The following is a 25,938-nucleotide window of genomic DNA, read 5'->3' on the forward strand; positions in this document are numbered from 1 at the left end:
TTCCTTAAAGGATTGGGGAAGCAGATTAATTGCAGAACATTTATAGTAATTAGGTTGTTTCGAAACCAATCCATAGCTTTTGTGTCAGCAGACTGTAAAGAAGCAATCGCATCATAGTAGCTGTGGGCCGAAGTTACGATCATCGTATCATCGGCGTATTGATAAAGAGAAACGGGTATCACGCTAGAGAGGTCATTTACAAAATATAAATAATAACGGGCTGAGTATAGATCCCTGCGGAACTCCAGCATTAATAATGGAGAATGCACTGCAAGACCTCCACAACACGGAGGCTTCACCACCTGGCCTGCCGCATCTTCGCGAAGCGTACGTCCGGGAAGCCAGCCAGGGTTAGGGCCTTCGAGTTCCTGGCAGACCGTGGTGACTCGGACGTTGCCTCCGCCGCCGATCCTCGTTCGGCGCAGCAGTCTGCAAGGTTTGCCCGCCGCCGTGGGGGGGTTCATTGCCGTCGCTGCAAGCCGCCGTGGGCTAGCACCATCATCGCCCTCGCAGAGGGCGGCGCAGTATGGGAACTGCGCCATCATCATCTTTGGAGCCAACGGCACCATCGGAGCCAGCAGTCGAAGAAGTGGAGGACGAAGTGGAAGCGGGAGCGTAAGCGGTGTATCGAGGCTCAGCTGGGCGCTCTTGGACGCGGCCGGCAAGGACTGGGGCCTACTAGCTTGGACTAAGGTACCGCACCATTCCCACAAGTAGTACGCTCGGACGGCTCAAGAAAGCAGGCCCTGCAGAATATACAGCATATTCAGCAGCTTGTTCTAAGAGATGCAAGGCCCCAACTGATCCCGCGTAGGAGGCAGTTTATGTAGGACATCCAATTCAGGTGAGCGACTTGTACAAAGTTGCCGCAAGGCGCGGGGGCGGGACAAAGTCGAAGATACCAGATCGGGGTGTATTCTTCCGACTTTCGGCACCTCTGCCATAGGTTGTAACCACGCGACCTAAAGGAAAGGACGTGCTGAAATAAATGATTTTTCACAGGTAACGGGGTGATGCGGCCCGCTGGGACTGTCCAAGACTTCAGGCCCTGTAGATCACGGTAGATTCGTTAGACATTTAGCATCACTCGCGTCGTTACCGTGGTGCCTAAAGGATAGGGTGGGCGGGAAGGGATTTTGCTTATGCAACGGGGCGAAACGGCACGCTCGGACGGTCCAACATAGCAGGGCCTGTGGAATAAGCACCATCTTCTGTACCTTCTTCGTAGAGGTGCAGAGCCCCAATATATTTCGCTGAAGAGGCAGTTTATGTAGGCTATTCATGTCAGGCGAGCTGCTCGTAGAATGGCGCCGCAATCTTCTGCATAGCCGTGCGCAGCTCCAACTGCGTCAGCAGAAACGGCAGTTTTTGCGGGCCATACATGTCGGGCGGGCTGCTCGTAGAAAGGCGTTGCAAGAATGATGGCTGGACGAAGTCGAAGTTAAGAGATCGGAGTGGACTCTTTACACTTTCAGCTTTAACGGCGCAAGATGTAACCGCGGCGCCTAAAGAAAAGGACTGGCGAGAACAAGGATGGTAGAAGGCGGTAGGGCCTTTAGAATAAACAGCATCTTCTGCAGCTTGTTCTTAGAACTGCACAGCCTGAGCAGATCTGCTTAGGAGGCCATTCAAGTCGGGCGTGCTGCTCGTAAAGACTGGCCCCAAGACGCCATGGCGTGACCAGGTCGAAGATATCACATCGGGGTAGATTGTTTCAACTTTCTGAGTCACTGGCGAAGTTGTAGCCGCGGCGCCTAAAGGACAACGGCGAATATCTTAGCAACCTTGAGTTTGCAGTTGACTGTCATATTCAACAACACTGGGGAGAAAGTGTAAGAAATGATTGAGTTCATTAACAGAGAAAGTGTGAGATTGGGGATGAAGATTACTATGCAGAAGGCAAAGATAATGCTCAATAGCCGGGCAAAGGAACAAGAGTTGAGGATTGCCAGTCAGCCTTTACAATCTGTGAAGGCATACGTTTACCTAGGTAAATTACCCACTAGGAGGCTCTGATAGTGAGAAGGAAATTTACTGAAGAATAAAAATGGGTTGGTGTGCATACCACATACATCGCCAGACCCTGCCTGGAAGCTTACTACTATTTTGAAAATAAAGGTGTACAATCAATGCGTTGTACCGGTGATAACATATGCAGTAGAAACTTGGAGAATAAAGAAGCTCGAGAACAAATTAAGGTTCGCACAAAGAGTGATGGACCGAAGAATGTTAAGCCGAATGTTAACATACGAGAAGAGAGCGGCGTCGATCAGAGAGGAAACAGAAATAGCCGATATTCTAATTAACATTAGGAGAAAAAAATGGAGCTTGGCCGGCCATGTATTTGTAGAATATATAATCGGTGGACTATTAGAGCGGCAGAATTGGTGTGAAGAGAGGGGAAGCGCAGTCGAGGACGACAGAAAATTAGATGGGATGATGAAATTAGGAAATTCGGAGGCGAAAGTTGGAAGCCGTTCGCGCCGGAGAGAGATATTTGTAGATCGAAGGGTCAAGCCTTCATCCTGCAGTGGACATAAGATAGGCTGATGATGATGATGATGAATGTTCACATTTAGTGCCTTTTCGCTTCTTTTGAGGGTACTCAACATTTATGGTTCGGTAGCCTCAATTGTGTTACATCAGTGCATCTTCCTTCCAAGGCATTCAAACAGGCTCCTTCCACTGTGTAGAGGTAGCCACTGTCATGCGGGAAGGCTCATGCGGGCCAGACTGGCCGTTATGTGAACATTAGAATAAAGGAGCACTTAAAGAGACTTAGGTCTTTAAAGGAAGGAAATTGGTCTTAATAACTCGGGCTCTTTTCGTAATCATGTGACTGTCTATTTGACCTGATAGATAGTGACGGAAGTTGCACAAGAAGGAGCGCTCTTCTATTGGGGAACCATTTTTATCAAAAGCATGCTACACAGCACGTGTAGTGCTATGAGGAGGCACAACTGCGCGTATAAACTATATCCTGTACTTTACTTTAAAATAATTTCAAATCTGTTTGTGAACTTCCCAAGCCATTTTACAATTGCAAGCTGAATCTAATGTAGGCTGTCTGAGGGTCATGACCCATATTTTTGTAAACGCTAAGAATGCATCCCGTGACTGATGTTTGAGCATTCTGAGCCCACTTTTTGTGAATGCTTCTATGTGCACTCAATAGAAGACAGTTCTCCAAGCTTCTTTGCATTATTTTAAGTGATCCTAGAGGCAACACTTATTGAGTTATTGAGTTGCATTATGCTCATTTTTCATATTGTCACTAATGTACTGTGGTCACCACTACATCACACGATTAAAATGTACTCAGAATAGAAAGCTTATTTGTCCGAATATAATGTAGAAATGGGCATTCTGCAGTATGAAACTTGAAAAAAAGACAGTATGATGGCAACATTTACAATCATTTGAGCTCCTTATAAAATCATTGAGGTGCATGCAAACAGCATCTACATTGTGTCTGTGAAAAACATCGCTACATCGTGCTGCAGCATTATGCACCTTAGCTTCGTGTGGAAGCCGCGGCTGGTGCAATATGCTGCGCCGCAATGTACCTTGGCTATGTGAAAAAGCCGTTCTTGTTGCACTGATCTTCAGTTTTATACGCGTCGACCTTGTGGCAAAACTACCCGAGTTTCGCCGTGCAGAACCACGAATCATTTTTGGTGTGTAGGAAAGCACACTTAATAAATATTGCAGCTGCTGGATTTGGGCATTTTTAGTAGAAATAATTATTTCTTCATGGCAAGCACTTTCCAGTAGCTATGTCCCGGCTAGAGTGCGGTCTTCACCATTGAAGAACAGAACTTGTCGGGGCAGCAGTTGGAATGGGCCGTTGTTCGTCTGCGTCGTGGGACATATTCAGCTCCGGTGAATTAAGTGGGAGTCCAGCAAGGCGACGGCTCCGTCGAAGAACTTGTGGTTCAGCCTCCGTCTTCGGGGGTCGATTACCCAGCACCTTCCACCACAACTGTTGCGAAGAGTTGCGAAGAAATGGTTCTATTTACAGGATAATTGGACGATAATCGTAGCGTGATCGTAGCGCAGCCCGGCCTCTCTAACTCCTCGTTCTCTTCGTCTTCTCTTCTCTCTTCTTGTCCGCGCCTTTCGTATCCGTTACAATATAATCAATTTGACAAATAGCACCATTCCAAAAGAACTGGCACACTGCATTGATTTTTCAGGTGACAACTATTTTTCTAAAAGCCTCTGCGTTAATACAACCTGAGGGAGCTTAAATCTAGGTTACATGGAATCGAAAAATACAGCGGTGAGTGTAACACTTAAATTTGCTATCTCGCGAACATGAGCGAAAACTTCAATTTGAAAAGGTTTGCTCGAAAGGAAAACTCACGGCCGTAACCCTGCTGCCCATCGCCAGTTGTAAGAATAAAAAAAAGCCTCACTGAAAAAAAGAAGTAGCTGCACAATGAATACACTTCGTTGATATTTCAAGCAGATCATTAGTGGATATCAAGAAATGTGCACTGCATAAGAGGGAAACATGCAACCGCCTGACTGACGGAAGTAAGGCTCACAGGATACGTTTTCCCCATCTACACCAATAATGCAGCACGTATTGTGCAATTAAATCGCCCGTAATGCACAGCAATTTCCTCACCGATTGAAGTCGCCATTGCAGCGACGTGCCATTTAGTTTAGGACCACGAAAAACAATGTATTCACCTACGTACAGCGGCGGTTTACCTGTCGGCAAGCCGCTAACTCACATATGACGAAAGCAAATGTCCCAGAGTCCAAGCCCACAACTGCACGTCAAACTGCGCTCGCACGAATATCGCGCACGTTATACGCTTTCGACACGCACAAAAGCGCGCCAAGCGCGCGCAGAACGTCTTATGCCCCAACCACTGGCACGCGCTGGAAAGCTTCGGCGCGCGCCGAAGGGTCAAATGCGTCAAAGCATCGGTCGGGAACTCGGCGAAGCAGAACGTCGCGCAGCGATTATGTCTACTGCCGATGCTAGAAGTTTGCCGACGCGCGGCGAAGCTACGCCGGCGTGCACCAATGAGAGGCTGCGACGCCTCGCAGGCGTCAACCAATCGAAGGCTGCGGAGCCTCCGGCTGCTAGGCCTGTAATGGCGGACCGTACGAAGGCGCCCGGCACCAACGATCGTCCGAGTTTTTTGGACGCACGACGCGCGCGACAGTGTTCCTGAAAGACAGTGTTTTAATAGTAGGCCGACAACGACACGACCGACCGACCGACGACCGTGGGTTGTGGCAGTGCGACGTGGATCCGAAGCGACTTCGAACGACGCCGAGTAATCCAACCTGCCCACTGGGTTCCGCCGGGCTCGGTACGATCGTCTGCTAAAACAGCCAACCGAATCACGATTGCCGCAACCTCTGTGCTTGTTGTATGTGCATTTTGTTGTGCTCAAAACGAATGGAAACACGTTTACGAGCTCCGAAGTCTGGATAATCAACACTCGCCTATCGCCGATGTTGTTTACGTTACGCGTAGGCCTAGCGCGTCCATCGAGTTAGTAACTGGCGAGTGAACGAACTCACCTGAGAAATCTGTCGAAGGAAATGAATTTTCAGGTCCGTTTGGTGCTGCAGTGATTTAAAATATGGCACTCTTGACTTCGTGTGACCTGTGATGTGGTGAATGAACCGTGTGGAAGTTGGGTTGGTCAACCGCGGCCTGTTTCGTGTGGTGTCGGTTGACTCAAGTTTAACGGGCAAGCTCTGCGCTGTTTCCAGTGGTAAAGATAACTTCCGAAAGCGAACTACACTAGTAGCCGAACTATTGGAAGTACTTACATAATCAGCCGTGCCGCCTGTTTCAGATGACACTGCGCTCTTTTATTCGGCATGTGAATCCAGTTCAGTACAAGTTCACTGTACTCATTCACTCACTTCTTTCAAGTGCGACCGTCTTTTGGGCTAGTTGGGCATAAATCGCTCGTGAAGCAATCAAGAACACTGACGCACTGAAGCATACGTGACAACGCAGTCATGTTTGAGCCTGTGTGTCGTTATAGTTGAGCACTGCTAAAAGAAATTATCTGTTTGCAACGTGTGCCCTGTGTGCAGTGCATAGCAGGACCTGCATCATGCAAGACCTATGCATGTAGCAGCGTATACCACGATTGCTTCGATGCCCGCTTCAGAAGCAGCAAGTACTGAGTCAATGAAACTGTAATTGAATTTTTATCTCACTTTTTGCTTATGGAAAGTGTAGATGGTGTGAGTGCATTGTGGGGAAGGTGAAGAGGTGTCATCAGTGTTTTGTGCAGTCAGTATGCTTAAACTGCTGGAATCCCTTCAGCCTCTACTAAAATGTTTCTTGCTGCGATACTATAAATTGTAGTCAGGACAAAGATGTACTCAAAACCAAGTTACTAATGCATCTGCCCAGAATGTGTTTCATTAACAAGTTAACGCTTCCACAACAACAATATGCCGATGCACAGCATATGTGCTTACAATAAATACATTCCGTAAAGGTGAACGACTGGGCCTACAATATCAAACTTTGTAGTAGCACCATAAAAAGTGCTGCCATGCGTATCAGCCACAACGAAACTGCTGCACGTCCAACCTTCTTCCTTGGAAGCACTTCTATAAAGACTGTTCGGGCCCTTCTCATTCTGGGTGTAGCATTTAGCTGTTCTCTCAACTTTTCCACATATGTCACCAGCACTGTATGTAAGCACCGGCCCTTTCTTGGGTTTGTGTCCCGTGTCTCCCTTCCCTGATGACCTAAGGTTTTCCGAGCACTCTACGCTTCTATCATTCTGTCACGACTTGAGTACTGCTCATCAGTATAGTTCCCGTACCAAACTCGCAACGCTAACAAACTTAAGCTTGTTCTGCGCCGGACAATACGCACCCTTTACTCCCGTCTTTTCGGTTGTCACAAGCTCATGCCAGCCTTCGAGGATTGCCTCAAACCCCTCAAGTAGCACACCCTGCAATACCAACACAACATTGCACTAGTCTATACTGCAGGGTGTTTGACGTCTCTCTAAACAGCACTAATCTTTCTTCAGTTCGTCTGAACAAGTGGTCAGCACAGCCTGAGCCCTCATCACGCCTGTATGGCCCGACACCACAACTCCATGATTATATCTGGCATGCAGAGCTTTCTCTCCACCCCCCTGGCGATTTGGATTCTCCTTCCTTGGAACCAGACTTCATTGGCAGTCCTGTGTGTTGTGCACCTGTCGACTGTGTGCGTGTGTGCCGTGCTGTGTTATTGAGCAAGTGTGTGTGCACGTGGAGGGGAAGGAAGTGTCTTCTGCATCCTGCAAATTCCTGCTTTAGATGGCTGGTTATCAGATGCTCTAACATACAGGCATCAGCCTTCTTTTTAGTCTAGTGTGCCAAGTTACCACTAAGATTATTATTATTATTATTATTATTATTATTATTATTATTATTATTATTATTATTATTATTATTATTATTATCTTCAATAGTTCCCTAAAGTCGAGTACCTTTTCTAGCTCTCTGAAGGTAGCATGAACATTGCCCATGCACAAATCAGGTGCTAGATGTGCAGTTACTAACTGCCGACCTATATCTATCCTCTTCAGTGCGTCAGGTGTTTGAATCGATATGGGATTCCTCGCTTTCTGTTAGTGCTAAGAGCATTTTAATAAATGAACAGCATGACTTTGTGTGCCAACATTTCAGACTTTCAGACTATTTCAGACTGTCAACAGTGTTCACTACTGCATCGACTTCCAAAAAGACATTTTTTCACTCTCGAACTGGTGCAGAAGCAATAAGTACTCTTAAATGCTTCCAACACTATGGCATTAAGTTATATGCACAAAACGCACCATGTGAAATTTTGATACACCCTACGTGATGTTCCACTCCTTAGGGTCGATGAAATGAAAGATCTTGGTGTGTACTTCGACAAAATGCTAAGCTTCTCTTCACATAGATAATTACACAAGATGCCCTTCACGCTCTTGGAATTGCATGATTTCCACTCACCTGTTGCGTTTCTGAAATTCTGCTGTGTGCCTCCAACTACTAGAGTATGCCTCTGTAGGAGGGGGGTGCAATGAGCAAATCTAATTCTGAGCTCATTGAACGCATCCAGAATAAATTGATGTCTATCTTCAAGCACCACTTTTGCCATTCTGGCGACCACAGTTGAGCCTTTGTTCCTGCACCTTTTGTTCCTGTATAAGGTGGTCCATGACATTATACATTCCTTAAAGCTTCTTGATCATATGCATTTGTTTGTGCCGCAACAGTATACCAGGTAGCATTCCACATTTGTTGCCTGGGCTTGTTACAAGATTGTGCTAATAAGACTCGACTCCAAAACATACTTCAGAGTTCATTTCCTCTGTTTTGTGTATCTGTAGATAATCACGTAGGATTAACTCCCTTTTACTTTTCCGCGTTTCCTTTTTCCCTATTTGTTTCTCTATCTTCCATTTTTTCGTCTACTGCATTCATGTTTTCTCTACATTTTGTCTCACATAGTGCTCGTTAAGTGCACCAGTACAAAGGCTCTCTAGCTGTTCCTGGGCAATACAATAAAAATTTGAATGATTGACTATTATCGTAGTATAAAATTGTGCTTTTTAAATCTGTACCAGTATACTATCTTAGTGCAGTAGCTTTCGTGCAATTAAAAAAAGGGCATGAATTAAGAAAAGAGAGAGAAAATGATAAATGAAAGGTAGGGAGGTTAACCAGGACTGAGCCCGGTTGGCTACCCTACACTGGGGAAAGGGGGACGGAAAGATTAAAAGAAGAGAAAGTCCACTGGGCATATCAGTCGGTCACTCAGTCTGGATCACAGATGCTGACTCAATCCGGTATCTTTCAAATATCGCAGCACCGCTTTTGTGGCCTTCTGTAGCTGCGATATGCGAGGCCATGGTCCCAAGATTTTGTTTAAGGTGAACGGCTTTCCATCTAGCTGATTGAGAGCTCTGCAGAGGTCTTGCCTTTCATCTTCAAAAGATGGGCAGTAGCACATTAGGTGTTCTATGGTTTCCTCGACACCGCAGGCATTGCACTCGGCGCTATCAGCTATTCCAATCAGAAATGCATATGCACTGGTGAATGCGACGCCCAAACGTAAGCGGCACAGCACTGTTTCCTCATTTCGCAGAAGACCTGGTAACAGCCGCAGTAGCATAGAGGGATCGAGGGAATGCAATCGATGTTGAGTGAATCAGGTGTGTGCCACTTTTCCAATGTCAAAAGAGTGTGCTAGCTTGCCTAAGTGTTGGGCTGTGTCGGTCCGCGATAAAGGTACAGAAACAAGGGTTGCTCCTTCGTGGGCTTTCCTAGCAGCTTCGTCAGCGAGGTCTTTGCCGGAGATCCCGCAATGACCAGGCAGCCACTGAAACACCACGTCATGTCCTTTCATGATCATGTGATGGTGCATTTCTCGTATCTCCGACACGAGTTGTTCACATGACCCGCGACGAAGAAATGACAGAAGACATTGTAAGGCCGCCTTTGAATCGCAGAATATTGCCCACCGATTAGCCGGTTGGTTATTAATATAATCAACGGCACCTCGGAGGGCAACAAGCTCCGAACCGGTCGATGTTGTCAAGTGAGAAATCTTGTATTGGATGCTTAGTGATCGTGATGGCATAACCACTGCGCTGGTGGAGCTGGTCTGAGTGGAAGAACCATCCGTATATATGTGGACTCGATCAAAGTAGAAAGTGTGCAAACAATCCAGAGCTGCTTGCTTCAAGGCCAAGGTAGGCAGGACGGTCTTCTTTCTTATCCCTGGAACCGTAAGACGCACTTGAGGTTGTTTTAAACACCACAAAGCTGAGGTTGAACGTGCTGAGGGTGTGAAGCCCGATGGTAAGGAGGCACGATGGATGCTGACCTTGTTGGAGAAGAACGCCTGTGGTCGTCGTTCTGGCATGAATTAAGAAAGTGCAATAATATGCTATGTGCCTGATCATATGCATTGTGCTATTCATTTCTTCTGAGTTTAAATAATGGCTGGCTACTGTATGCAGTGTTGTGCAATAAAATAATATGCCACAGCAATTATTGCGTGCCTCGCAGAACAAATTGAATATATCTTTCTCAGTCAAAACATCATAGCAGGCTGAAAACAATAAACTGCAATTTTTGTTTTTGTGGTGACGAAGTGTATAAATTGTGAAAATAACCTGTTTATATATTTCTTATGCTATGCAAATGAGCTGCTCCCATACATTCGAATAAGTGCTTCAATAGTACGACTTGCCAAAGGGCAACGAAAGACTCCTATTAAAACCCTCTAATTCTCAAGCTTGTATTATCTGACGGTATGTCATTTCATTAATGTAAAGAAAGGCAAACTTGATATGTGGAAACCAGTTACAATAGAACATGGTCCTTACACTGTGAAAATGTTTTGTAGCAATACACTCAATGTGAAGGCCTCCGGATGCGGTGTTGATGCATCAAAACAACCTAGAATAATAGAGGTGCTCCATGGGCTAGATTTGGCAGAATCAAGAATTGGGGGGGACAAGATACGAATTACATACATTTTAGCTATTCTACAGTGACAGTGACAAGAACTTTATTAAGAGTGTCCTGAGGAACGTGATTGGGGGAACCGAAGGTTCCCCGATCAAGTTGGTGGCTCCGCCCACGACGGGACAGGGAGATGGTGACTCTCCGCGACGTCGTGGGCCCTCTGGACGGCCTGTAGCTGGTTTGGGAAATCCGAGCTCTTCAGCAAGGCGTCCAACTTGGACTGGTTATGAAAGTCGGAGCCCGCGTTGTACGGGCACAGCCAGAGCATGTGTTCGAAGGAGCAGCACGCGTGACCGCATTTCGAGCACGATTGCGGAAAGTTCGCTATTCTAGTTTTTTTTTTTTTTTTTTGGAGTGCTACAGGTGTTTCAATTCTGTTTTGCTGATTTTCTCAGAACCCACTTGTTCACGTTTCTCTCATGCACCAACAAGCATAATTATATTGACACGGATGCTTTATCTGTATCCGGTTACCGTATTTCACCGGCTAAAAAATGTTAAACGTTATCGCTCGGTGCAGGATGCGCCTGAACGTATCGGAAGTTTCGCGAATGTTATCGATGGTTCTGTCTGTTGTCGACGAACCTTGCTAATCTGATTGCATACGCGACACGAATTGTGTTGTAGTTTCTGGAAGGCGCGCGGGCACCAGCGAATAGGCTGTAATTTTCTACGACTGCCGTATGCAAACCGACGCGCTTGACCCGCAGATGAGATTTTCTACGATTGCCGACATTGCTCGCCGCTATCGTTGCGATTGAGCCGGCACTATTCATTTACCGTCACTACTACGTGGCAATATCTCCAACACAGATTTTTTTCAGTTATACATTGCACGCCTAATTCTTATATAGTTGGCTGTGCAATAAGCTACCAAAAAATGAAATGGTGCAACAGTTTTTGATATATGGCATCGTCGTGCAGGTGTTTGCAAAGCCATCTTGCAGACAGACGACGCGCGAGCGCTGATGTCGATATTTTGTACACTATTGTTACTTCAAAAATAAAAACAAACTGTTCCGGCAGGTGTATATTCATTATTCAAACGTGTTTTTTATATCTAAAAGCACATAAAGATCACTAACTTATTGTTTCAAGCTTAGCTTACAGCAGGCTGTTTTAGGCCGGACTTTGACGGATGAAGACGGAATAGTCCAGCAACAGTGCGCCGCAGCCGAGGAGCGAGCTTCGGCGCGCGTCGGAGCTTGTCTCCAGTGGTTGCGCGCCCTTTCCCTCCAGCCGAAGCGAACAGACGCGTTCGCTTGCCAGCGCGCGCCGAAGCTTTCGGCGCGTGCCAGTGGTTGGGGCATTACAGCCGACACGACGACAATGGACGTCCGCATGCCAAGTTTCATCCTAGTGTTCCTGTATATGCTCCCTGCGGGAGCAGAGTTGCGCATACCTTTTCCGGCGCCGCTCGCACCGCTATTGGCCGAGCGCGAAAAATGACGTCAAATGGTCCGCGCCGCTGCGAAGCCAACTTTACGGGCGCATCGCCGACTCATGCGAACTCGTCGTTTCCGTCAGTACCATCGCCATTGCAATCAGTGGACCGTCGATCGTGCGTTCAGAGGAGCAGCTAGAAGCTCTTGCATCTTGAATCTTTTTCTATTTGCAGATTTGCTGCTACTAAATAGTAAGCACTACTAAATAGTAAGTACTACTAAATAGTAATAGTAAATAAAAGTAAGCTTTGCTTAAAATGTGCACATGTCAACATTTGAAATGCGCTTAAATCTGTGTCTGCACCGCATGTATCGAAAACGTGCAGCTGTTGTGAACGATGGTTAGTGATAAATGGCGCTCTGTTAACGGTCACTGACATAACTGCAGGCACGATAGCTCTCTTGGCGACGGTCATTAATCGGCTGGTTTCGGCAGCCAAAATGCGCTAAGTGTCCACCTTACGTGTGTGAAGTTTTAAACACTCTTTAAAACATTTCTTGCTTTCTGGCCATGATAAGACAACTTCATATGCATGCTGAAAATCATTGCACCGCTGTTTGTGGCAACGTACTGCGCGTTTGCGAGCGAACTTTGGAGCTGTTCGAGCCACGGGAGTATATTATTTTGGGGAATCGAAGGCGGTCCCACCCCATATTTGTACGTTCGTGTGTGTGTTTGCATATGCGTGTTTACATAGGTACATACAAAGTTTCGGTTGGTTGGAAGCCCACCCCCTCCGGCTGCACGAATGACTCGTTCGAGCGTAGCCTGTATTAACAAGTGCCCTTTGCTAAGCGCCTGCGAACAATTGGCGCTTGTAGCTCGCGACCACCAGAGGAAAAGGCGGAACACCGCGCGGCATTTGGCTCCTGCGCGCGCGACGAGTGGCTTCGCTGCAGAGCTGGATCACGGCGGCGGAACTATGCGCAACTCTGCTCCCTGCGGGAGCATATAAAGGAACACTATTTCATCCTAGACGCCAGCGCTCGTTTCTCCCCTGGCGGAACGATTTCATCTCCAACGGGTGTAGGTTTCCGCCGCCGCTTCCCTTCACGATCGCGCCCGCTTTCAGTTCGTCTCTTGTTTGCGACGGCGCCTCTTCGGATGACCGGAAAGGATTATTGTGTTGTTAACTGTCACGACAGCAATGTAAACACGAAAGGGTTGATGCCACCAGTGAAATTCTGCCGATTCACAAGAAAATGATACGAAACAGCAGACGACAGACAGGATTACTGCGGTGCGCCGAACGAAGTAAACAACTGGCAAACGAAGCGAGCTCGTTCATTGATCGCTCCTGAGTGTATGACGGTTTCTGTATTTAGCCCACATAAGTTTAATAGTTAATATAATCCTTTTATTCATATAAAATCTTTCAATTGTTCGACCAGCGCTTGTACCGTCTTCTTTCTCGTGTTTCGTTTGTGTGTGCGCTGCCCAAGAATGGAAACCACTTCTGTTGTATGCGCTGGCAGTGGCCGAAGTTCACGCGTGCCGAGAAATTGAATGTGTACACAATGCACGTTGAACATGACCGGAGTTCATTCCTGCATCACCACTGCACCGATCAATGGAGTTAATGGACGATACACGCCCGCATCTTGGTCGTGCCGGCATTCCTGAAGCAGAAATGATTACTAATACTTTCAACTTCCGTCTCTTGAGCACTGTTAAAAAATGGCCAAGCTATTTACATTGCTACCTCTATTCTATATTGTAGGAGACGTACTAGTTAAAGTTGTGTGCGAATGTCGTACTTGTGCTCCTCAGCGACATATTTTGTTTATTTCCGCACAGTGTCGATGGAAGTCTGTTGTCGCCATCAGAGACAACACGGATTTGTAGCAAAAATTTTGTGAGAAACTGCAAAAATGACTTGAGCCCGTATGTGCAGTATGTATGTGCCGCGCCACATACGATGTCGTTTCCAATTACCTGCTCAGCGTCATTTAAGGCCGATCCACACGACGGACCAAATTGCTCTTTTGGACCGCGGTCCGCGCATCACGTGATAGGACGTCACCAGTTCATGCGTACCGCCGTTGGCCCGCGCAAGACCACGGCCCTCGCGGTCCAACAAATCGCCGAGGCTTTTCCCGCTTCCGTTTTGGCGGCGGACCGCATGCAAACCGCAGCGATTTTGGCGTAGCCAACAAATGTTGTCCGGCAACAGAGTGTCTTCAGCCAAATCCAACCTAGTTTTCGGCTCAGCAAAAGCCAGTCAAGCGAGTCGTTACATGGGGCGCTATTCTGGGGCCGAATCTTATAACGGTTCGGTTGGGGAACCGTTCCTTTGGCCTCACCTGATTGGCCAAAATTTTGATTACGTCACAGGTCGTCAGAGGCAGCGGGGCGGTATCACAATTTTTGAATACGTCACGCATCTGTCAATCATCTTCAAAGCGAACCGGTCGTAGGAACCGGCGAAGAGGTGGTCCGCTTTGGGTTCCGTTGCTGTGGCTTGGCTTTGGCTTATGACCCTGGCCGCGCGCGCCGGTCACGCGACCCCGGAGACACGCGGGCGTTGCGCGCGCGTGCGTTGGTTGCTTCGGAGGCTATTACTTGCCTTCGTCGTCTGCTTGGCGTTCCTCTTTCGGTGTCGACCACGGCTGGAAGCGCGATACGCGTTCGAAGAAGTGACGGATAATGAGTTGCACCGCCCTTGCTGGCTTTCTAAGTAAACCTTTTGCAGGCTACGCTATCAAATGGAGGGGACTCAGGTGCAAGCGTACGAGTGGCCATATCACGCAGAGGAAGGAATATTGCGCGCTGCGGTTCATCGCCACCGGCCTGCAGCTCCCAGAGGTAGGTCGGACGTGAAGCATTCATCGGAATGACCTAGATCTCTGCTGCTGACACTGTCCACAAAGTTGCTCTCGCAATTACTGTGTCGGCCGGTTGAAGGGCTGGGTCAGCTTTCCCGTGACCTCAGCTTCAAAGCCAATGCCAAGGAGATATTTGCATGGTGAGATCGAATTCTCAGTGCTATCGCCAGCGTGAATAGCTCGCAGATCGTCGTTCAGCAGTCAGAAGGGTTCAACCTAGGCTGGTTCAGCACTTCCTTCGTTCGGCTTATAAAACTATGCAGTCAGGACGGGAAGATATTGTGGAGATCTCTTATTTGGCTGCCTTTTTTTTCTCTGGTTCGGGAGTGCCGCATTTTGTTACTCAATTTTACGGCACAGCGCACACCGTCAGCACCACACTCTTCGATTTGACTTCGCGCAGGCAATGCAGGGCCCGTGTATCGTAATGTTCGATTTCAAGTTCCATTGCTTTTATCACGCGACGCGCCGTGGGGCTTATCGCAGGGACAGCAGCAGCGCGGCGGCGAACGAGTCATGTCCGAGCCGATGACGAAGGGCGAAAAAAGATGGAAAATTGATATAGTCGGCTAGTAAAGGTGTCCCTAAGAACCAGTTCACGGTTTTATCGCGCTCGCTACTTGAGAAGTGCCGGCAGTGCGTTCCTGTTGCGTGCATCGTGCGAGCTCCTGGTAGCAGACGACATAGCGCTGCGCTCTGCCAACTCATTTACGCTTGCGATACCGCCTGTCGGCTGAGAATAAAAAAGAATGTCATTAATATATTACTTCTGCATTGCGTAAACGCCCGGCACCACACGTTTATACTTCAGAGCTTGGCGTATAATATTTAATTTATATTTTACATTTATTTAGCAAGCAGAAACATTCTGCAATTCCTCGATTAGCTCGTCATATAATGACGTACACTTCAGAGGTGGCACCCTCTCATATATTGGTCGCGTCCTCCCCTTCTTCCACCGTCGGCTTGGGAGTGGCACATCTAGTGACGTAACCGGCGAAGCGAATGGTTCGTATTCCGAACCGTTATAAGATTCGGCTTCTGGACACGCATGGCGGCTGCACGGCCGCCATTATCCGCCATGTTTACTCTCTGATTGGCTGTCGAGAGGTCACGTGTTTTGAAATTTGTGCCGGGAAGCGGAAGTATTGCAACATGCAATTTTGCGTTTTCATCAAGATGACGAAACGTGACGTGGAGCTGCAAATTTTATGGACTAATACATTTTTTTGGTCCTTAGCAGCTATATTGCGATGTTAGCGCTTCAAAAAGAATGTGAGCGGTAGTGCGCAGAAGCCAGTGCAATGCATCTGCAATTGCGCGAATATGTGGTGGCGATCCAAGATGTGCGCCATGCCAGCTTGCTGATTGGCTGAAGGAATATCTCGTGAGGAACGTCACAGGAAGGGCTGTTTCGTAAACGTCATTTTGACAATGCGTGACGTTGCGCTTGGCCGCCATTGCTGAGATTTTCCGCCATAATTTTTGCTGCGACGAGCCGCGCGAATTATGCTAATGAGCAGCCATATGCAATGGCAGCCTAGAGGAATGCGTATCGCCACATTTTCCCCGTCGTTTGGCACCACGAAAATCTTTTGTTCATAACGCGTGATCATAGTATTTGCATCGCTCTCGGGTGGTGTTGACATTTGCGTTTGGGGCCATCATTTTTTAAAAGAACGCGTTTATACGAAATAATATTGGTTGAACATAGCAAACTTTCGGCAATGTTGTCCACTTTTCACTGCTGCATTTGTATTGTAATCAAGATTAATGCCTTTTTGCACAATCAAAAGTTATGACAACGGCCTCTTTCTAATTTATAAAAAGAAATGTACGCAAGGCGGCGCCTTGAAGTTTCCTCCCTCGGTCACGGCCGCCTCGATCACGCGCGCACAACGGGGCTTGCTCCGGCCGTCCCATTCAGCGCGCACCCCATTGGAGAGGTGTAATCGGAGAAGTTTCCTCGCGCGCCGCGGAGCGGCGCTGTTCTCCCACTCCTGCCGACGGCGCGGTGGCATGGCACATGCTTGGAGAAGCGAATACATCGGAGCCCGACAACAAGCCCGACAAGATGCATTTCTTCTGTGCGACAGATGGACGCTTGAATTGGCTTGAGGACGAATTCCCGCAGTACCTTGAGAGTCTCCACAGTGCCTGCAAATCAAGTGGAAAAAAATTCCTAAGCCCAGAAACTTACGAGGCACTGCTGCTCACAAGCAAGTCTTCTGTTCTTTGTATTAAGTACTTGCTGGAGAGTGGGTTCTTTTATGTCCTCACGAGAAATCTGTCAAATGATCCGGTTGAGGTCCTGTTCAGTGCTTTGCGTCAAATGGCGGGTTGCAATGACTGTCTAGACGCTAGAGCTGTCACCTTCGCCCTTGAAAAGTTACTCCGGACTGGCATCCTGTGTGCATCGCAGGCATCAAATGTTGGAAATGGTCAGAGTGTTAAGCACACAAGTTTTGCTGCAAAGTTAAGTGCATTTCACTGTATATCAAGTTCTTGCGGTTTAATTTCACATGTTCACTAATGCTAGTCTGTGCTGAACATGCTAGAAAATTTTCTTGGCATTTTTTCCTTCTGATGTCATTTCTGTCGTATTCATTTTTTTGTTCTCCAGCATGTACATACAGTGCTTCTACATCAACCCACTTGAGCAGAGTTGATCCAGCTGTGCCGAGCCGGACATCTTCAGGACTGGACACATCGAGCATTCCTCAGAACACCTCGGCTAAAACCAGTAGTGCACTACTCAGGTATGCACATCCGCTGCAGCACCATTTATTTGATGTCAGTTTTTCAAAAAGGACGCGCGCTTCCTTTGGTTCTTTTACCTCTGTACACCACATACAGTGGTAACCAACTTCTTGTTCTTGCACTGTTTTGTTTTTCAGCTTGTCTGAACCACCCGATATTGCGGATGATCAAAGCAGTGTGTCAGCAGCAACTAGCGATATCCTACCTAGGTATGCATAGGCCCCAGCTCCGTTTAAAAAAATGTGTTTTTCAAGCTAGTGCTGTTTCCCCATGCTTTTGAACCTTTTTCATGCCGGTCACTAATATATAGTTTCTGTACCGTTTTGTTTTCTAGCATTTGTGAACCACCGAGTTTCGTGGATGATGTCAACAGTTTGCTGGCGCCCTTGAAAGTGATGCCCTGTAAGTAGGCAGACTTCATGTATTGCGCATGCAGTTATAATAGCCTTTCGAGCTTATTACTTTTTCAAGCCGGGATTGGAGCTCCATATTCCTTAATTAGTCCTGATATATGAGCACTTTGTTCTTACCTTTTCTTTTTCAGTGCAGCGGCCACCTTCAACAGTGGAAACCGCTGCAGTAGCATACGTCGCCGGTTTCGTCGTGAAAGCGATAGAAGAACAAAGGATGTGCAGCGCCTGCCCGAGACTGAATGATTCGGAACCATCAATATCACCATTGATGGGACTTATTAACCACCGAACTAGAGGGGGTTTGGTGTTCCCAAAGCCCGAGGTTGTAGCTGTTCTTGTAAAAGTAAAGAAGGCCATCGACATCGCAGTGCCACGTATTGGCACAAACGATGTGTGCAAGAAGATCACGGCAATGATTTTGCCGCATCTGGAGAGTTGCCCTCTATTTATATGCGAGGCAAGAGAAGACCATGCCTCGGTCACATCGTCAATAGTGGCAAAGAAATTCATAAAGCCCCTCCTATCAAACATTGTTGCTCTTGTTACGGACAGAGTGGCCTAGCTATCGCAAAAAATTAATCCCTAAGCCGCTCAGTCGAAAGGTTGTGCGCGTTTAAACAGCTCGAGCGCGCGAGCTGACAACTTTTTATTGTAAATAAATTCCTGCATACACTGACTTTGTTATGCTGGTAATTTTTACCACGAATATAGTCATGATATTCAAGTATACAGACTAATCAGAGCGACAGGACGTTGCTCTCCGCGGCTGTCGACTCTGGTGAGCAGAGTCTCTCGTACAGGAGGAACAGTGATGAGCTCGCCTAAGGAATATAAAATTGACAGCTCAGCGTGCAACATCGCCTGCCCATTTTCCTCTTAGTACAATTGCCATTTTCTTTCCAGGCTGTTTTTTGACCGGTAAATACGTTCTGACCGAGCTTGTACGTCATGCACAAACGTTCATGAATTCACAGGGGAAAAAAATTACTACTGCGTTGCCTCGTGAGACGTGGCACTTCTTTTATAAAGAAGCAATGCCTTTCCATACTTCCATGCTTTCATTGGCCAGCTGCGCACAAAACCCGCAGATATGATTGTTTTCCGGGGAGCACTCGTTTCGCATGGCATCATGAGTGCCCGCTTCGGGCAACATGCGGCCGCAGCGTCAGGAGCTTAGTAAGAAAATAAATACCTAGCCGCAGGAGTCATTGGTGTTCTTGTGTAAATTTGTATTCATCGCGGTTTTCCGCCACTCTTCCGCCACGCAATACGTCCAAGGCGCCGCAAATCGCCTCTTGCGAAGCCATAGCAGGGGAGGCGAGGGGTCGGGCACGCGCGCCGCGGTGCGGCGAAAAGAGCGGCCGCGCCACTCCGCAATTACGCCCTCTCCGTCCGAATGGAACGGCCGGAGCAAGCCCGTGCGCGCGTGATCGAGGCGGCCGTGCCTCGGTGCGAGTAACCAGCGAAATGAACAAGAGATGGCAGCGCCGGCGCTTGCGTCGCGCTAGTGGATATCTCTGGCGCGCGCAACGCTATCGGTGATACTCGGCCGTTTCTCAGCCAGCCGAGTCGGGCTGAGTCACTTGCGTTTCACGAGATAGCGATGACGTGGCCTAGAACGTGCGCGCATCACCACTGGTAGGTCGCGTATGTTGTCTCAAGCAAGAAAACAAGCGCGTTGGCGCCAACCATGCGATGACTCATTCCATTTTCCGGGGACACGCATCCCAGCTATTGAAGCAGACGAGGACTTGTACGCAGCAGACGACGGAAGCGAGAAGCGTTTTCGACGGAATAATCATATGCTTTGAGATAGCTGCTTTATTTTTACTGCGGAGGAAAACTGTTTTGCTTTACTGGTAACGCTACATTCAGTGCCATCTTTTCAGTTTCTTAGGCGAAACGTCAAGTTGGCGTCACGTTACAAAAGCAAAACTGGGCCACCAGCGCCATTTTGTTTGCGTCGCGCCTACGTCACGCACCGAAGAAAATGGCGGAATGTCCAGAATAGCGCCCCTCGTTGAGCAGTTCCCGGCTTTGTGGGACTCGAGCCGGAATTATAACAATGATAACACTCTGGCCGAGAGTGTAGCTGGTTGGTCTGCTCTGCCGTCTGCTATGGCGGTCCGCCGTGTGGATGTGCTCTGCGCCGGACCGGACCGCGCCGGGCCGTGACGTCGCATCACATGACCGAGCGGCCCGCGGACTTGGTCCGTCGTGTGGATCGGCCTTTGGCTAAGCAGACGCTGCCCTTTCGCCGCATTGCAGCCATAAAAATAATTGTCAAGCGTACCGATCTTCTTGAAGGCAAATAGAAGCGTATACAGTCTGTTTCAGACTTAGGGGAAAACTCGGAACGTATCGCATCGCGATGCGGCAAGCAATGGAGTCGTGCGGCGGCAGCAGCTCGAGCAGGCGCAGACGCTCGAGGGGCGGAGTCGTGATCTGCGTCGTCTGCTACGGCGGCGCGCGCTGGTCGCATTGTCGGGAAGCGTGCTACTATCAGGGGCAGTGCATCGATTTCATCGGTACTGCGGGAACTGAGCTGATATTCTTTACTAAACGTTGTGCGACGCCAAACGCTGAGCCTTCATTGGCGATAATGGAGTTTCACAAACTTCTCTTGACAGCATGCTTCCTTTGTTCTTTCCAAAGGCCGGGGTACTGAGCGCGTGCACGTATATTTCTTCACTGTGTGTGCTACCGTAATAAGCAGCGACAAGACGCACCAAGATGTGCGCGCAACGTGCCCAGTCTTTATTTGACTCGAAAGGAAAACAAAGCACTCAACAATGATAACTATGGGGGTCGAACACGATGAAACAAACGGATACAATTAAAGGAATGTTTTAGGTTAAGACAATGAGCTGGAAGTGATTTTTCTCGACAATCAATCACTACACCAGACAGACCCTGCCCGCCGGCGGGGAACTGGACACGTCACGCTCCGAACTTCAGTTGGGGCGCCATTCTGGACACGCATGGCGGCTGCACGGCCGCCATTATCCGCCATGTTTACTCTCTGATTGGCTGTGGAGAGGTCACGTGTTTTGAAATTTGTGCCGGGAAGCGGAAGTATTGCAAAGTGCAATTTTGCGTTTTCATCAAGATGACGAAACGTGACGTGGAGCTGCAAATTTTATGGACTAATACATTTTTTTGGTCCTTGGCAGATATATTGTGATGTTAGCGCTTCAAAAAGAATGTGAGCGGTAGCATGCAGAAGCCAGTGCAATGCATCTACAATTGCGCGAATATGTGGTGGCGAACCAAGATATGCGCCATGCCAGCTTGCTGATTGGCTGAAGGAATATCTCGTGAGGAGCGTCACAGGAAGGGCTGTTTCGTAAACGTCATTTTGATTGCTGAGATTTTCCGCCATAATTTTTGCTGCGACGAGCCGCGCGAATTATGGTAATGAGCGGCCATATGCAATGGCGGTGGCAACGCTGGATAGGCGGCTGCTGCGTCGCCGCATTAGAGCATGCATATATTTATGCAAACAATACGAAGGGCAAATTAACTTATTTTTTGTTTATTAAGAGCACCCAAACAAAACTTTTTATGTGAGTGCATTTACAAGACCATTTTTGTTATTACTCTAACGCGAACTCGCGCTAGTGTAACGAGGGGGCTCTACGTACCTTCCAGAAGGCACCCCGTAGTTACAGCCGTAGACGACGGCCGCCTCTCGCAGATTTTAGGACGCAGAAACAATGGCGGTGCCTTTTATTGTTCAGTGGCTGGAGTTGCAGGAAGAGCGGCCGTTTCGTGAGCATCGCGATGCGTTCCAGATGCCCGAGGAAATGTTCCGGTCTCGGTATCGACTGAGTAAGGACTTGGCACGGTGGTTGTGCGAAGCGCTTCGTCCGGTGCTTGTGCGGGAGCGAGTGAACACTCGTACAGCGTTGACTGTAGAAGTTCAAGTTCTTTGCGCGCTTCGCTTCCTTGCAACAGGCGGATTTCAAGGTGCGATTGCCAGTGACGAGGACTTGACTACAAGTCAATCTAGTGTAAGCCGTTCGGTTCACGCAGTCATCGAGGCTATCGTGGATTGCATCGGCGACGCATGGATCTCGTTTCCAGACGACACAGCGGCATTGAGTTCTGCATCCGAAGGGTTCGTGCGCAGAGACTGCAGGTTCCAGGGTTGCATCGGGGCTGTGGACGGCACATTTGTGTGCATTCGCGCACCATCGGAGAAGGACGATGCCAACAAGGCGGCTTACTTCTGCCAGAAAGGCTATTACGCCTTGAACGTCATGGTGGTGAGTTTTTATTAACGCTGCGTCAAAAGGGGCAAGGTTCTGACCGTTACACTTCTGATCGCTATCGGTACCGATCCGGATCGAAATCCTCGGCTGCGATTTGCTCTCTCGCACATTTTGTGCAAAGGAGCCAATCACAACCGAGCAATTCGATCCGGATCGGGCTTGATCGCGATCAAAAGTGCGCCGTATAACACCCGCATAAGTCGCGGGCCGCTTTTTCCGTCGCGACGATAGATTGGATTTTTTACAAGCACTGCTCCAGGAGGGCACATGTAACTAGCAAACGGAGGCCTCAGGAGAACACCTGAGATTATAATAAATCTATCGCGGACAGCTGATCGTATACATCCCTGGCACGGGCAGGCCTCTGCGAGCCCCAACCTGCGGACCAGTCCAGGTTCTAGGTTGGGTGTCCTGGAGGCGCCGCCAATAATGCGAAATAACGATACGTTGTTACAATTAGTAAAAAAAAAATGATTAAATCGATATAATTACGTCCAGCCGCCAACTTGTTACGCGCTCAGCACTACCGCGCCCCGCGACTTCTGCAACCCCTGTCAAAACTTTGCCTCGAAAGGCACGTTCGACGCACCTTTAGCTTCTGGGATTTTGCGTACATCTGACGTACCGTTAGTCACTTTGTTCAATGAAACTAGGTCGAACGATATCGAGATGGAAAGTGTCCCTGTGACATCAACATAAATGTGACGCCCCATTGAAATAGAGAAACACACTTAAAGAACACAGTTCAGAGACAGGTGTTTTATTTTGGATGGCCATGATCGGTCTAAAAAAAATGTTTCGGTAAATGAAACGATGCACACGATCGTTGTAATAAATATTTAGTTAAATAAAAAGCAAATTGAAAGGGCTCGGGCATTCTAAAAAAAAAGCAGCAGAAAAATATCACTGTGTTGATGACATAAATAAATTTGAACAGATGAATATTGCACTGTGTCATTGTCTAGTCCTGCATGACCATGATATTTACTGTGCAAAGCACTCGGTGATATGTAACTAACACACAATTTTTTGCAGGTGTGTGATGCGAGCCTCAGAATAACTGCCCTCGAAACCTCATACCCAGGATCTGTGCACGACTCTTTTGTGTGGAAGGCATCAAGCCTCTACGCAGAGTGCCGATCTGGGAGCCTGCTTCATGGTGGTGAATACCTGCTTGGTATGTGACTTGTATTGAACGAAATACAATTGTGAGCAGTGGTGGTAGTACTAGTGTGGAAAGAGTTTTCATGAAAGTGGCACAATTAAAGTTACTTAAAGGCTGCTCTCCAGATTTTTCTGTTGGTCTAATATCCCTGCAAATGTCACACACATTTGGCAAATTTATGAACATTCTTAATTATCACTCACATTTTGCGAACGAAATCTACAGCAATGTTGTGCAATTTAACGAGAAAGCGTAGTTACTGTAACTTGTAAAACTGAAACAATATGAAATTAGTTGTGCACATATGTTGAGATGCAGTCAAATAAACAACGGTGACTGAAAATAAATCTAATTGTCAAGGCAATACTCCATACCTTAATTTAATTTTTTACATGCTCAGCTCATTGAAATAACATGTGCTATCAGTGTATTCTCTGAGCTACGAAAAGGTTACTTGTTGCTTCATGTCTTCAAATGAGGTATTTATTTAGTGTGCAATGCATTTTTAAACAATGTGCAGGTGACAGCGCCTATCCGCTCCAGCCATGGCTTGTCACACCTGTTCCTGGGAACCACATTTCTCGTAGCCCTGCAGCCATGTTTAACGCTGCCCACTCATCACTGCGCTCAGTTGTGGAACGCTGTATTGGGGTCCTCAAGATGCGCTTCAGGTGTCTGCAACGGCACCGGGCGCTCTACTATGGGCCAGTGTTCACGTCAAAAATCATTGCAGCCTGCGCAGTGCTGCACAACTTGTGCGTGCGCGCTGAGCTTCCAGAGCCAGATTGCACCTCTGGGATCGACGACTTTGACGGAGACGTGAACGCATACGATGACAGCGAAGATGTGACGGCGGCAACACTCTACAGGGCGGGCCGGCAGAAACGCGAAAGGATGCTGCAAATGTTCTGAGCAGGCCAGCAGTTCAGCATATCCAAGTAGCCACCCTGCAAATGAGAGCCATTGAAATAGTAATTGTAGTCCCTGCAAGCGCAGTGCTTTCTTTTTCTCGTTTAAATTTTATTTTTATCTATGGTATTTTCTTTGTTTTTGTTGCAGAAAGCAACAGACAGCTGGAAGACGCAGCATATTTTAGTAGCTAGTCCATAAGCATGTCATTGGCAGGTAGTCAAAGACACTTATTATTTTCTTGGTGCAAGTATAGTGTGAAATGTCATGTACCCTTCAGTTCTCATAGAGGATGACAGGGATTACTTTCTTTTTATGTGCCACAAGTTTTCATGTGCCATTGCACGTTATAATAGCGGCAAACAATGAGAAGCCTCCAGTAAGCTCCATTTATGTTCAGTATTAATGCAAGAGGACAGACCTTTGTTGGTTTAATTTTCCACATGCCGCAATGTTGCGCTCCTAGTAGCATACTCATTTAACATTTCTGGCCCTATGTGCTGAGCCTATGCCCTAGCCCTATGTACTGAGAAGGTGAGAACTCTCATCAGCAGAGTGAGCACACCTTGGACTACCGTCACGTCGTCTTGTTTTACCGTCCCGGTGAAGAATAGTCGGCCACATGACGGAAGTATGGGAGAATCCAAATGTAATACCAAGAAGGCAGTCTGCCTGGTCAATGGAAAATCTGTGACCCTGACCAGCAGCTAGCAATGTTACCTTCCCTGAAGCATTGACTTCTATATCAAAAGACCTGCAGCACAGTCACTCTGCCAGCAGTTGGCGTGCAGGATGCATATCCTCCAGTGTGATGCCTGGGTGTATTGTCTAAGTGTGCTGTGTGTATGCTGGCTTAGGTAGTTTTTTTTTTCACGTGCCACACGAACATGTTCACCATCTGAGATGTGCTACGTGTGCCTGGTGATGAGCCTACAGTGTGATGCTCTGGTGTGCCTAAGCAGTGTTCTCCCAAGACAATGTGATTTTCATGTGCAAGAAGAACAAGTGCTTCATTTATTGATGCACTGGGCATGCAGGATGAGTCTGCAGTGTGTGCTTTGTGTAGCTTGGTATACTGCCTAAGGGCGCTCTTTTATGTCTTAGCAATTCATGCTTGCTCTTAACCTTGTTCCTTTATGTAGACTTCAGTAGTGAGATGTAAGTAAGCCAGTGTCTGTGGAGAATCTCTTGCTATGTGCTCCTTCCCTTATAATGGAGGATAAGGTGTGACTGTTGATGTGCACAGCAAAGAATATGTTTGCCTGCGTGGAAATCAATCAGGATAGTCCCAGATATTCTTGTGGGAGCCACAGTGATGAAATAGGTACAGCGGCACTACAAGGTCGACACGTTTCTATTGGACGGCATGTTTAATAATTTCGTCCTTTCTCTGTCCACATTCATTGGCCTTGTTTTAATGCGAAAGCATTGAGTGGCTTATGAAGCAGGAAACGCAGTGTTGGCGTCATGACCACACGATAATGCAGGAAGGCTACGAACCCTCGGCCTTTGATGGAAGTCGAACCCACGACCTTGTGTTGTGCACACCTTGTAACGAACACCGCTGGTCACATGATGTCGCCGCGCTTCTGCTGACATGGCTGCACTGCTTTCACATTCATCGACGTAGC

General features: G+C 47.7%; 1 protein-coding gene and 1 long non-coding RNA gene across 3 annotated transcripts; both read left to right on the forward strand.

Moving 5' to 3' along the window:
- Positions 1-263: 263 nt before the first annotated feature.
- On the forward strand, positions 264-25,580 carry LOC140216634 (putative nuclease HARBI1). The gene is made up of 5 exons (XM_072287014.1): positions 264-431; positions 16,190-16,208; positions 21,719-22,227; positions 23,269-23,410; positions 23,919-25,580. The coding sequence occupies exons 1-5, from the start codon at positions 264-266 to the stop codon at positions 24,308-24,310; spliced, it is 1,230 nt and encodes a 409-aa protein (XP_072143115.1). The 3' UTR covers positions 24,311-25,580.
- Positions 16,815-18,512, forward strand: LOC140216666 (uncharacterized). 2 transcript variants are annotated; one of them, XR_011893243.1, is made up of 4 exons: positions 16,815-17,545; positions 17,684-17,755; positions 17,881-17,948; positions 18,091-18,512. It is a non-coding gene; the product is annotated as an uncharacterized lncRNA (long non-coding RNA). The 2 variants fall into 2 exon arrangements; XR_011893242.1 differs by having other exon boundaries at positions 17,881-18,512.
- Positions 25,581-25,938: the final 358 nt, after the last annotated feature.

The sequence above is a fragment of the Dermacentor andersoni genome, chromosome 3 (genome assembly GCF_023375885.2).
Source record: "Dermacentor andersoni chromosome 3, qqDerAnde1_hic_scaffold, whole genome shotgun sequence".
NCBI lineage: Eukaryota > Metazoa > Arthropoda > Arachnida > Ixodida > Ixodidae > Dermacentor > Dermacentor andersoni.

Bases quoted from the DNA above. Each gene is read 5' to 3' on its own strand.
- LOC140216634 (XM_072287014.1), top strand. From the start codon at position 264: ATGCACTGCAAGACCTCCACAACACGGAGGCTTCACCACCTGGCCTGC. The intron at 22,228-23,268 runs GTGAGTTTTTAT...AATTTTTTGCAG, and splicing joins ACGCCTTGAACGTCATGGTG to GTGTGTGATGCGAGCCTCAG. The intron at 23,411-23,918 runs GTATGTGACTTG...AACAATGTGCAG, and splicing joins TGGTGGTGAATACCTGCTTG to GTGACAGCGCCTATCCGCTC.